Consider the following 12,328-nt stretch of genomic DNA (forward strand, 5'->3'; position numbering starts at 1 on the left):
TGACAGCGTGAGTGAAGGAGGCTTTGTTGCGGAATAGAAAGCCGACTCTTGATTTGATTTTCGATTGGATATGTTTGATATGGGTCTGGAAGGAGAGTTTGCAGTCTAGCCAGACACCTAGGTACTTATAGGTGTCCACATATTCAAGGTCGGAACCATCCAGTGTGGTGATGCTAGTCGGGCATGCGGGTGCAGGCAGCGATCGGTTGAAAAGCATGCATTTGGTTTTACTAGCGTTCAAGAGCAGTTGGAGGCCACGGAAGGAGTGTTGTATGGCATTGAAGCTCGTTTGGAGGTTAGATAGCACAGTGTCCAATGACGGGCCCAAAGTATATAGAATGGTGTCGTCTGCGTAGAGGTGGATCAGGGAATCGCCCGCAGCAAAACCAACATCATTGATATATACAGAGAAAAGAGTCGGCCCGAGAATTGAACCCTGTGGCACCCCCATAGAGACTGCCAGAGGACCGGACAGCATGCCCTCCGATTTGACACACTGAACTCTGTCTGCAAAGTAATTGGTGAACCAGGCAAAGCAGTCATCCGAAAAACCGAGGCTACTGAGTCTGCCGTTAAGAATCTGGTGATTGACAGAGTCGAAAGCCTTGGCAAGGTCGATGAAGAAGGCTGCACAGTACTGTCTTTTATCAATGGCGGTTATGATGTCGTTTAGTACCTTGAGTGTGGCTGAGGTGCACCCGTGACCGGCTCGGAAACCAGATTGCATAGCAGAGAAGGTACGGTGGGATTCGAGATGGTCAGTGACCTGTTTGTTGACTTGGCTTTCGAAGACCTTAGATAGGCAGGGCAGCATGGATATAGGTCTGTAACAGTTTGGGTCCAGGGTGTCTCCCCCTTTGAAGAGGGGGATGACTGCAGCAGCTTTCCAATCCTTGGAGATCTCAGACGATATGAAAGAGAGGTTGAACAGGCTGGTAATAGGGGTTGCGACAATGGCGGTGGATAGTTTCAGAAATAGAGGGTCCAGATTGTCAAGCCCAGCTGATTTATACGGGTCCAGGTTTTGCAGCTCTTTCAGAACATCTGTTATCTGGATTTATACACAGACAGATATTATATAAACAAACAGACAGACATTATATACACAGACAGATATTATATAAACAAACAGACAGATATTACAAACATTATATATACAGATAGACGTGGTTCAGGTGGAGACTAGATGGACTTTGATTTGGCTTGACTTGGGTCTTCATCACATAAAGCCATTCAGTCAGTTTGTGTGTGTGTGTGTGTGTGTCTAATCTGGACCACATGTGTGTGTGTTGATTGAGTTTCTGTGCGGGAGGTGACAGAAACTGTGAAAAACTGTGAACCATATGACTTTCATGAGTGGTAGAAAAGGCAGAAGAAAGCTTTGCTTTTGGGGACAGGGGGTTTCCCTCCTAAAACCACAGGACGCATAAAAGGACACTGAAAAGACTACCGCTGTACCATTAGAAGGGAAATTAAACCCAGTGTCAATCAAATAAATAAAACCATGCCAGAAATACAACAATTACCCCAAATGTATTCAAATCAAGGAGGTATTTTAAAAGACAGTATCCTGGTACATTAATTAATGACGGATATTCCAATACAGTCAACCACTGAGCAACATTTTTTAACTCACACACACCTTAAACTTGTCCTGAACGCCCAGCAGACGGCTGAAGAGGTCCTCTGCTTTGCTGAAGATGGTGAGGAAGCCTGATGCGTTCCTGTCAATCATGACGCTGAAGATGAGCTCCTCCCCCTGAGCGCTGACTCCTTTGAACTGGTTCGGGATAGAGATGAACCTCTTCATCTCTCTGAAGTACTTGGCCCTCACCTCCTCAAAAGGAGGACGGAACTGAAGACGACCCTGCCTAAAGATGGGGACGACAGCAGAGCAGAGCTTATACGGTTTACTATTTTACAATGCGGTATATTATATTACCCTAGGAGAGAGAGAGACCGAGAGAGACAGAGACAAAGAGAGACCGAGAGAGACAAAGAGAGAGACCGAGAGAGACAGAGAGAGACAGAGAGAGACAAAGAGAGATCGAGAGAGAGACAAAGAGAGATCGAGAGAGAGACAAAGAGAGAGAGACCGAGAGAGAGACAAAGAGAGAGAGACCGAGAGAGAGACAAAGAGAGAAAGACCGAGAGAGAGACAAAGAGAGAGAGACCGAGAGAGAGACAAAGAGAGAGAGACAAAGAGAGATCGAGAGAGAGACAAAGAGAGAGACAAAGAGAGACAGAGAGAGACAAAGAGAGACAGAGAGAGACAAAGAGAGACAGAGAGAGACAAAGAGAGAGACAGAGACAAAGAGAGAGACAAAGAGAGAGACAAAGAGAGAGACAAAGAGAGAGACAGAGACAAAGAGAGACAAAAAGATAGACAAAGAGAGAGACAAAGACAGAGACAAAGAGAGACAAAGAGAGACAGAGAGAGACAGAGAGAGACAAAGAGAGACAGAGAGAGACAAAGAGAGACAGAGAGACAAAGAGAGACAGAGAGACACAAAGAGAGACAGATAGACAAAGAGAGAGAGATAGACAAAGAGAGAGACAAAGAGAGAGACAAAGAGAGAGACAAAGAGAGAGACAGAGACAAAGAGAGACAAAAAGATAGACAAAGAGAGAGACAAAGACAGAGACAAAGAGAGAGACAAAGAGAGACAGAGAGAGACAGAGAGAGACAGAGAGAGAGACAGAGTGGCAGTAACTTGAAAGTGAGGTCTATGTGTATCTCAGGCAGGTTCTTGTTGAGAGCCTCCAGTCCAGTCTGGTACTGATGTTCCAGGGCCTTGTACAGCTGGTGGTTCCAGTGCTGCCTCCAGGCCTTCATCTCCCCTGACCTGAACCCCTACATCACCAAACACACAATCAACATCAAATGGCAGACAGGAGTAAAGACATTCTAACCAAACATACCCTCATCACTGTCTAGCCGTGTGGTCCAGTACTGCAAGGAAAGACCTAGTTAAGCTGCAGTTGGTCCAGAACAGAGCGACACGTCTTGCCCTTCATTGTAATCAGAGGGCTGATGTAAATACTATACAGGTCAGTCTCTCTTGGCTCAGAGTTGAGGGGAGACTGACTGCATCACTTGTTATTTTTATGAGAAACATTAATGTGTTGAAATCCCAAATTGTTTGCATAGTCAACTTACACACAGCTCTGACACACACACTTACCTCACCAGACATGCCACCAGGCGTCTTTACACAGTTCCCAAATCCAGAACAAATTCTAGAAAGCGTACAGTATTATATAGAGCCATTATTGCATGGAACTTCCATCCATCTCATATTGCTCAAATAAACAGCAAACCTGTTTTCAAAAAAACAGAAAAAGCAACACCTCCCGGCACAACGCCACTTCCCTATTTGACCCAGATAGTGTGTGTGTATTCCTTGATATGGAGGCTACATATGCTCTTTTAAAAATGTATGTAGTTCTGTCCTTGAGCTGTTCTTGTCTATTAATGTTCTGTATTATGTCATGGTTCATGGTTTGTGTTGGACCCCAGGAAGAGTAGCTGCTGCTTTTGGAACAGCTAATGGGGATCCTAATTAAACACCAAATACTAAACACAGACCTTTATAACTCTTACCCTAATCTCAGCTCTCTAGCCAGACTCCCTACCATTCTCCGTGGTTACCTGTGCCTCCAGTGTGGCGACCCCGGTGCGGAGCTCCTGTAAGCCGTCCTTCCAGCGCTGCTGGTGCCTCAGCAGGTCCACAGTCATCAGGGCCACCACCTTCTCAGTGAAGTCTGTGTGCCACTTCCTCAGTTTCCGGTTCTCAGTGGAGAGTCTCTCTGCGGCAGACTGGAGTTTTCCAATGTACACCTCCAGCTCTTTGGGATTATCCCAGGTGATCTGCAGCTTCCCGCCAGAGTCCCGGGGTTGGGACCGTGGATTCTGCTGCATTGGGAAAAGGGACAGGATACTTGAAATGGTATTCCTTAAAGCAATTCGGTTGGGGCGGAGGGGGAGGTGCTGGTAACAGATCTATAAGCCTATGGATGAGTCAGTACCTTGATGACCTGCTCAAAGGCCAGGGCGTAGCTGAGCATCATGGGTCTCTGAGAGGAGATCATCTGCTGGTCGATGGTGTTGTAGAAGTGGGCCACCTGCCAGAGACAATCATCTCAACACAAATAAAATACAGGACGTGGGTCCATGTGTGTGCGTAAAACAGTGTGTGTGTGTGTGTGTGTGTGTGTGTGTGTGTGTGTGTGTGTGTGTGTGTGTGTGTGTGTGTGTGTGTGTGTGTGTGTGTGTGTGTGTGTGTGTGTGTGTGTGTGTGTCCTTGCCTGTTTGAGGATGATGGCCTGCCTGTAGAACTTGTCTGCAGTGTTGGCAGCCTGCTGGATCTTGGCTGGGATGGGGAAGCCAAGGGCTGACAGCTGTCTGACCTCCCTCAGCAGAGTGACCAGACGGTCAGAGTACTGGATCTTCAGCTTCCCATCTATATGGTCCAGCTCCATCACACGGTTACTGGCCTGAAGACTGGAGGGAGAACAGTGGGTTTATTATACAGTATTAATACAGAATGGATGGACTGATGGACAGACAGACACATTGCTATATGGTTCTCAACTGACCTGATGCCACACTTGGGGTCAGAGAGGCCAGAGAGGATGTCTCTGGACCAGTCATCAAACTGTTCCTGTTCGTAGGCCCGTAGAACCTCCAGCAGGTCGTCACAGAACCGCAGGAACGAGCGGAACCCTGACAGGTCTGACAGCAGAGCCTGCGCTATCTTGATGGAGTCCTCCACCTCAGGTACAAACAGTCAGCCGATCAATCAACACACACTGTGCTCTCTCTCACACACACACACACACACACACACACACACACACACACACACACACACACACACACACACACACACACACACACACACCTTATGGAGAAGCTGGCGGACCCATACAATGTTGTTGACGACCTCAGGGAGATTCCGGCCAGCCAGGGGGCCGGACTTTTCTCCCGGGGCGCCATGGCAACGACCCTCAAAGTCTGTCCGCAGCACTGGGAGGGGTCAAAGGTCAGTTCAGGATTAGGACATGAGGGGTGACATGACAAACAACATTATGACATTGTTTCTGAAGTACTGAACTCCTACTGACCCTTGATGTATTCCAGCAGTCTGGCCAGCAGAGTCTCTCTCTCTGACTGCAGCTCCTTGCTGACGTTGGGTCGTCTGATCAGCTCCTTGTGCTTCTGAAACACCTGCAGCAGCTGTATACACAAGTTCAATTAATTAATAATGAGGTCAGCATTCAACTTCATGTAACTAGACAAGTGATGTTCTGACCTGCTGTGGGTTGTCCTGTACATCTGCTATGTAGGCCTTCAGTCTGCCTGCCACCTCCTGCTCTGCTGGGGTGATGGCTCGCTCAAACTGGGCTACTGCCGCCCTCCACAGAGGCTACAGCAGAGAGAGAGACATCAACCAGCTCAGGTAACTCCGTAAACATTAAAGCTTCTAATATGTAGTTCTGTCATTTTACATACTCCCTCTCTCTCCGTCTTTCAATTCAATTTAAGGGGCATTATTGGCATGGGAAGCATATGTTTACATTGCCAAAGCAAGTGAGGTAGATAAACAATACAAAAATGAACAGCAAAATAAATCTCAATTTCAATTCACATGTTCACATTGGCAACGCAAGACATATTATGTCTATATACAGTGTTGTAATGATGTAAATGGTTAAAGTACAAAAGGGAAAATAAAAAACAAATATAGCTTGTATTTACAATGGTGTTGGTTCTTCACTGGTTGCCCTTTTCTTATGGCAAAACAGTCAGAAATCTTGCACACTGTGGTATTTCACCCAATGGATACGGGAGATGATCAAAATTGGATTTGATCTTTGTGGGTCTGGGAAATATGTAACTAATATGGTCATACATTTGGCAGGAGGTTAGGAAGTGCAGCTCAGTTTCCACCTCACCTTGTTCGCAGTGTGCATATAGCCTGTCTTCTCTTGAGAGCCATGTCTGCCTACGGCGGCCTTTCTCAATAGCAAGGCTATGCTCACTGAGTCTGTACATAGTCAAAGCTTTCCTTAAGTTTGGGTCAGTCACAGTGGTCAGGTATTCTGCCACTGTGTACTCTCTGTTTAGGGCCAAATAGCATTCTAGTTTGCGCTGTTTTTTTGTAAATTCTTTCCAATGTGTCAAGTAATTATCTTTTTGTTTTCTCATGATTTGGTTGGGTCTAATTGTGTTGCTGTCCTGGGGCTCTGTGGCATCTGTTACTGTTTGTGAACAGAGCCCCAGAACCAGCTTACATTTACATTTAAGTAATTTAGCAGACGCTCTTATCCAGAGCGACTTACAAATTGGTGCATTCACCTTATGACATCAGTGGAACAGTCACTTTACAATAGTGCATCTAAATCTTAAAGGGGGGGGGTGAGAGGGATTACTTATCCTATCCTAGGTTGCTTAGAGGACTCTTCTCCAGGTTAATTTCTCTGTAGGCGATGGCTTTGTTATAGAAGGTTTGGGAATCGCTTCCTTTTATGTGGTTATAGAATTTAACAGCTCTTTTCTGGATTTTGATAATTAGTGGGTATCGGACTAATTCTACTCTGCATGTATTATTTGGTGGTTTACGTTGTACACAAAATATATTTTTGCAGAATTCTGCATGCAGTCTCAATTTGTGAATTGTTAGTTGGTGAGCAGACTCCAGACCTCACAACCATAAAGGGCAATGGTCCCTATGACCAATTCAAATATTTTTAGCCAGATCCTAATTGGTTTGTCGAATTTTATGTTCCATTTTATGTTCCTGACCTTCTTGCCATGACTCGCAGATCGTTCACAGCTTTGTGGAAGTTACCTGTGGCGCTGATGTTTAGGCCGAGGTATGCATAGTTTTTTTATGTGCTCTAGGGCAACGGTGTCTAGATGGAATTTGTATTTGTGGTCCTGGCAACTGGACCTTTTTTGGAATACCATTATTTTGGTCATACTGAGATTTACTGTCAGGGCCCAGGTCTGACAGAATCTGTGCAGGAGATCTAGGTGCTGCCGTAGGCCCTCCTTGGTTGGGGACAGAAGCACCAGATCGTCAGCAAACAGAAGACATTTGACTTCATAATAATAATAATATATAATAATAATATAATAATATAATAATATATGCCATTTAGCAGACGCTTTTATCCAAAGTCATGTGTGCATACATTCTACGTATGGGTGGTCCCGGGGATCGAACCCACTACCCTGGCGTTACAAGCGCCATGCTCTACCAACTGAGCTACAGAAGGACCACTTCAGATTCTAATAGGGTGAAGTCAGGTGCTGAAGTCTGTTTGTTGCCAATTTGTTGACATACCTCAGTATAGGGGTTGTAGTGTAAGGGGTTGAGGCCAGAGAAGGGTTCATATACGCGAGCCGAGGCCAAGGCCTGCTGTTTTCCTCCAGGCAGCAGACGAAGCAGCTTCTCATGGACCGTACGGATCGTCACCACCTGAGACACACATCCACACACACAGGTCAGAGTTTGTCAAGAACCGTACGGATCGTCACCTCCTCAGAAAGAGAAGTGGTGAAAGATGAGTCACGGACAGACATACATGTCAAATATACAGTACACACACACACACACACACACACGTCATTAAGTCATATGGTAAAGCTTCATCAGTAACCACAAGATAGAATATCAGAAACATTGTCACTTAAGAAAAAAAGGAAGTGGGGTGTAGTGGCTTAGTTAAAAGGATCCATGAAGAGGAGTGCATGGCTATCCTATACTTCCTGATATACAATTATGATGTTAATGACACTGAGAAGGATTGACAGCTGGTGCATCTGACCTCATCCAGTCTCTGAGCCAGGCTGTGCAGGGCCTGTGGGCGATGCTTGTCTCCCTTCCAGGGGTAAGGGGCGTATCTCTTCCACACCTGTCCACTCAGGTGCTCACAGGCCGACACCCACTGCTCACAGATGACCAGGCCGACTCTCAGGCTCTCCCTCACAGACAGGAACGGGTCCAAAAAGAGTTTCACACCACTCAGTTTCTTCTGCACGTACCTGCCCAGCGCACCACCTGACACACATAAACACACAGTCAGAAACACAAGCCATGGCAGGCCTTTTGGAATAACGCATCACCATAATAAATACAGTAGCTCTCTGACAGCTCATTTTCAGCTCCAGGCGTGGGCATCTGTGAGCAGTGTGTGTGTGTGTGGCATACCGATGACGTCCATGAGTCTGAGCATGCGTGTCTCAGGAAAAGGATCATGGTCGTTCTGCCTCCACACGTCATCCAGTGTGTCTCTGCTCACCTCCACCAGCTCCACAGCATCAGCCAGACAGACACCATCCAGACCACTGTAGTCCTGATGCACACAGAGGGATGAGTCGGTCAACATGCTTACTCACCCCTTCCTTCCTCTTTCGTCCATCATAGGATGATGGACCATGACATGATTGATTGGGATGAGTCTGGGGTATGGTGAGTGAGCAGATGGCTGATGAGGACAATCTGAGCCGGGAACATTCTTTACTGCCTTTATTGTCCCCTTGGGGGAAATTTGTGGCAGTATTATACACGTCATACACAATAACAATGGACAATACACAATAGAACTTCATGACAGTAATATACAGTATGAGAAGCCTGCTAGTCTTTGTGATTGGATCGGGACATTAGCCCATGATATTTAGGAGGCATATCACATTTGGCACAAATGATTGTCTAGTCCTGTTTTTTTTTTCACTCTTTGGCACACTGGACATGATATAATGGTAGTAGACATGCAGTCCATGCCTTCTCTATGGGCTTGAAGAGCTCAGAGAAGTGTGCGGCCCTCTCTCTCACAGTGCTCCTGTCCCCAGACTCGGAGAGATCAGCCCAGTACTGGAATTCATCCACCGGGGTCAGGATACCTGCACAGACAGAGGAACACACCAACAGGAGGTTTTAAACTTTGAACTATGATTAGACCGGGGATCGTTGTTGCTCTTATGTCTTGATATTATTTGATGTAATACCCCTGTTACATTTTGATGTACTAGTAGATATATCCTAGGCTGAGGGGTTTGCTAAACCTCATAGATCCGGATCCAGGCTATTCTGAATCATGTGATGAGCAGTGTGCACCCACCCAGGATGTCATCTTCCCCTGGACTCCTCTTGCCAGAGTCTTCTGTTCCAGCCCTGCGGACCACAGAGCCTAGCCCCTGCTCCAGCTCACTTAGCAGGCCCGCAAGCTTAGGGTCAAATGCTGAGCTCCACCGCTCATCCTTGAATAAGGGAATACATTTTTTAAAAATCTATAAAACACACCTGTAACACACACCTGCAAGGTATAAAGGTATTACCTCTTTAGTACACAGGTATATATGTTCATCACACAGGCAACCGATCCCACCTTGAGTAGCATAGGGGCGAACACCTGTCGCACAGCCTGGTAGAGGGTACTGATAGGAGACTCTAGCATGGAGGACACCAGGACATTCTGGTGCAGGTTCTCCTCTGTTATCACTGTGGGATGCAGCTTAAAGAACACTAGCACCTTCTCTCTGCTGTACCCAGCCTCAATCTTTAAACAGCCATAAGAAAATCATTAGGATATTGGTTTGCGGTTAGGTCAATTTCAATTATGTAGGAACAAAATTATAAAGTCCATAGCTAAGTTCCTGGTTAACAAGAAAACGTATGTTTTTATCTTGGTATCTTAGATGTGAACAGAGAAAGAAGTGTGTTTATCAATGTGTTTTACAATATTACTAATTGGATATGATATGTTGTATTGTCTAGTATACCTTGTTTGACAGGCACAGGTCATTCTCGTGTTTGTTGACAGCAAGCACGAATTCGTTACCATCGTCTAAGAAGTTGTTGAGTTCCTCAGACCCAACCAGGGATGCAGACGGCTTTAGGCCGAAGTAGTTCCCTGTCGTGGTGAGGACGAACTGCTTGCGGGCGTCATCCGAGCCGTGAGGCATCTCTCACTTCTTGTTTTGTGGCTCAAGTGAACAGATTGTTTTCGGATTCCCTGATGAAAAAAGCAGCTAATGTCATATACTCTGACGATGTCACACATCCCTACCTGGGCTAACCAAAAGTCTGTCAAGCCAAACCACTTGTTACTCACTAGCTAGCTGCATTGCTAAGATAGCTATTTATCTTAAAAACCGTGGTCCATAAACGTCCAATAACGTACCGTCAGCAAACTGACGGCCAGTTGTAAAGAAGAAACGCACTGGCATCACTGAGGTATATATGAACGGGCATGTTATGGCGTTTGCGATCTACCTGGAAAGCTAACGACCTGGGTAGGTAGCTAGTTAGCGTAGCTATCATGCTACCTATAGCTAGCAAGTTCATAACAGTTTCATCTAGCTAGCTTAGATACCGTACTTACGGGTTAAAGAGGTCGCTTCGACTGTAAGACCGAATGTGGACATCAAAACACTACATTATATCTGCAACGTAAAAACTAACATTACTATCCCAATTTTAGGCGAGTGGATACTTCTGCATAATCTGCAGTTGATGTCTTGTTTCTGCACCAAGAGTGAAGCTGGCGTAGTTACCATTGAAACTACGGCAGCTACGTAGTAGTTCAGCCTATCTGAACTGCAGTGCTCACTGGTTGGCTACGTAAAATGTTTTTAAAGTGCCGTAGCTGTCCGTGGTAGGCCACTGGCAGAGAGAGAAGGGCTTCCACTTTAGTGTTGTCATGTACACCGGATACATACAGCAGGTCTAAAACTGTACAGTGAAACTAGCTTTTATGAGGTCTTTCCAACAATGCAGAAGAACAGTAATGGATTCCCTCGCGGGAAAAGCAGCTAATATCAAAGTGAATCATACTGTCACACATCCTGCAAAAAAAAATATGGCAACCTTTTTAGGGTAGCTACTTTGCTAAGCTAGAGATTTTGCTTAAATAATAAAAACACACGTGAAGTACAAAAAATGAAATTATAACAGAATGCAGTTCAGTGTTGCCAACTAATTTTCAGGGTAAGTTGCTATTGGCAGGTTGATTTGTTGCTAAAAGTTGCAAAATTACGTTGGGATGTCATTGCGTGCTAACGTAAAACTGCATAATTACGTAGAATACACAATAACGTTACTCAAATTGATTGGCCATCTCGGCGAAAAATATGATTTGACATTTGTTCATGTACAGACTCCAACTCTTTTCTGTACTTCTGGCTGTAGAATTTTGATTGAGACATGTTGTTTGATGTTGTAAGTTCTGTTCAAGATCATACATACGTGACCAACTATATCCATTGGGTTTGGCTCATCGAACCCGTACTGCTGCTGCAGTCAGCCAACAACAATTTGTCTGTGCACGAGCTGAGCGCCTGCTGCTGACGTGATTCACAATGCATTTCTGCAGCCAGGCACGTGTGTTGTAACTGAGTGTGTGACAGAGAAAATAGTTTTTGTGTCATTTAGAGGGAAAATGCGTGCATTTTAGCTTTTGAGTGTTTTTTCAAAAGTTGCTAAAAGTTCCAAATGCATTTTTAAAAGTAGCTAAATTTGCTGCTCGGTGCTGTTTGAAAATTTGTTTTGTCTAGTTTTGTCTAGCAACAAAATTGCTAAATTGGCATCACTGAGTTACTGTATACAGTATATACCGTTCATTGCCATTAATACAACATGCAGGTATACTGAAGTGATTGACGAACAGTACCTTCAGAAAGTATTCACGTCCCTTGACTTTTTCTACATTTAGTTTTGTTACAAAGGGGGGTTAAAATGGATTTAATTCATCAACAAAAACATTCTACAATTTACACAAAATACTCTGTAATGTCAAAGTGGAAGGAACATTTTTCAGAAAGTTCAACAACAAAAAATAAAATCACCGTCATGGAATTAAATAAAAAACAAGCTCCATTCATCATCTCTAGTCCTTCATCACTGGCCCGGCAACAAGCCACTGCTTGCAAGTCAATGCTATAAAGAACCTATCAGATGTATGCCAGCCAGCATGATGTAACTGAGACAGGAATGCATGTAGGGTAGGAGAATGCTTTGGTTTTTCTTAGTTTCCTAGGGCACGGCTTACCCCCTTTGACAGCCTCAAATGGCAGGATTCAGACTCAGAAGGTTCACCTAGCAGGGCCCTTTCAGGACAAAGGAGAACAGCCCCTGACTGGGATATTATAGACTAGAGAAAAATCACATGGGTGGCATAATGCTGGTTATTGGAGAAGCTAAAGCAAATGGAACATATCAGGTGGCTTTTTCATAGTTTAGTTTGGGGGTTTCAAATCTCTCTCTGGACTGTATAATGTAGTAGTGTAATTTATAGTTGTGCAACATGGTTCACATCA

The 12,328-nt window shown here is 44.9% G+C and overlaps 1 protein-coding gene across 1 annotated transcript in view; it reads right to left on the minus strand.

Annotated features, from left to right (window-relative positions):
- Nucleotides 1-10,619, minus strand: part of LOC124017319 (cytoplasmic dynein 2 heavy chain 1-like) — a gene marked incomplete at its 3' end in the record, with an annotated part of 103,285 nt that extends 92,666 nt beyond the window's left edge. The window contains exons 1-17 of the mRNA XM_046332573.1: nucleotides 10,396-10,619; nucleotides 9,794-10,026; nucleotides 9,400-9,570; nucleotides 9,133-9,271; nucleotides 8,796-8,914; nucleotides 8,220-8,364; nucleotides 7,837-8,069; nucleotides 7,353-7,487; nucleotides 5,316-5,429; nucleotides 5,128-5,239; nucleotides 4,905-5,029; nucleotides 4,600-4,775; nucleotides 4,309-4,504; nucleotides 4,030-4,125; nucleotides 3,653-3,916; nucleotides 2,715-2,854; nucleotides 1,643-1,871 (exon numbers count right to left, since the gene is read on the minus strand). Of these exons, the coding sequence (XP_046188529.1) occupies nucleotides 1,643-1,871; nucleotides 2,715-2,854; nucleotides 3,653-3,916; nucleotides 4,030-4,125; nucleotides 4,309-4,504; nucleotides 4,600-4,775; nucleotides 4,905-5,029; nucleotides 5,128-5,239; nucleotides 5,316-5,429; nucleotides 7,353-7,487; nucleotides 7,837-8,069; nucleotides 8,220-8,364; nucleotides 8,796-8,914; nucleotides 9,133-9,271; nucleotides 9,400-9,570; nucleotides 9,794-9,976 (2,577 nt within the window). The remainder of the gene's footprint in view (nucleotides 1-1,642; nucleotides 1,872-2,714; nucleotides 2,855-3,652; nucleotides 3,917-4,029; nucleotides 4,126-4,308; nucleotides 4,505-4,599; nucleotides 4,776-4,904; nucleotides 5,030-5,127; nucleotides 5,240-5,315; nucleotides 5,430-7,352; nucleotides 7,488-7,836; nucleotides 8,070-8,219; nucleotides 8,365-8,795; nucleotides 8,915-9,132; nucleotides 9,272-9,399; nucleotides 9,571-9,793; nucleotides 10,027-10,395) is intronic.
- Between the last annotated feature and the right edge of the window lie 1,709 nt (nucleotides 10,620-12,328).

Source organism: Oncorhynchus gorbuscha, unplaced genomic scaffold, assembly GCF_021184085.1.
Source record: "Oncorhynchus gorbuscha isolate QuinsamMale2020 ecotype Even-year unplaced genomic scaffold, OgorEven_v1.0 Un_scaffold_178:::fragment_2:::debris, whole genome shotgun sequence".
NCBI lineage: Eukaryota > Metazoa > Chordata > Actinopteri > Salmoniformes > Salmonidae > Oncorhynchus > Oncorhynchus gorbuscha.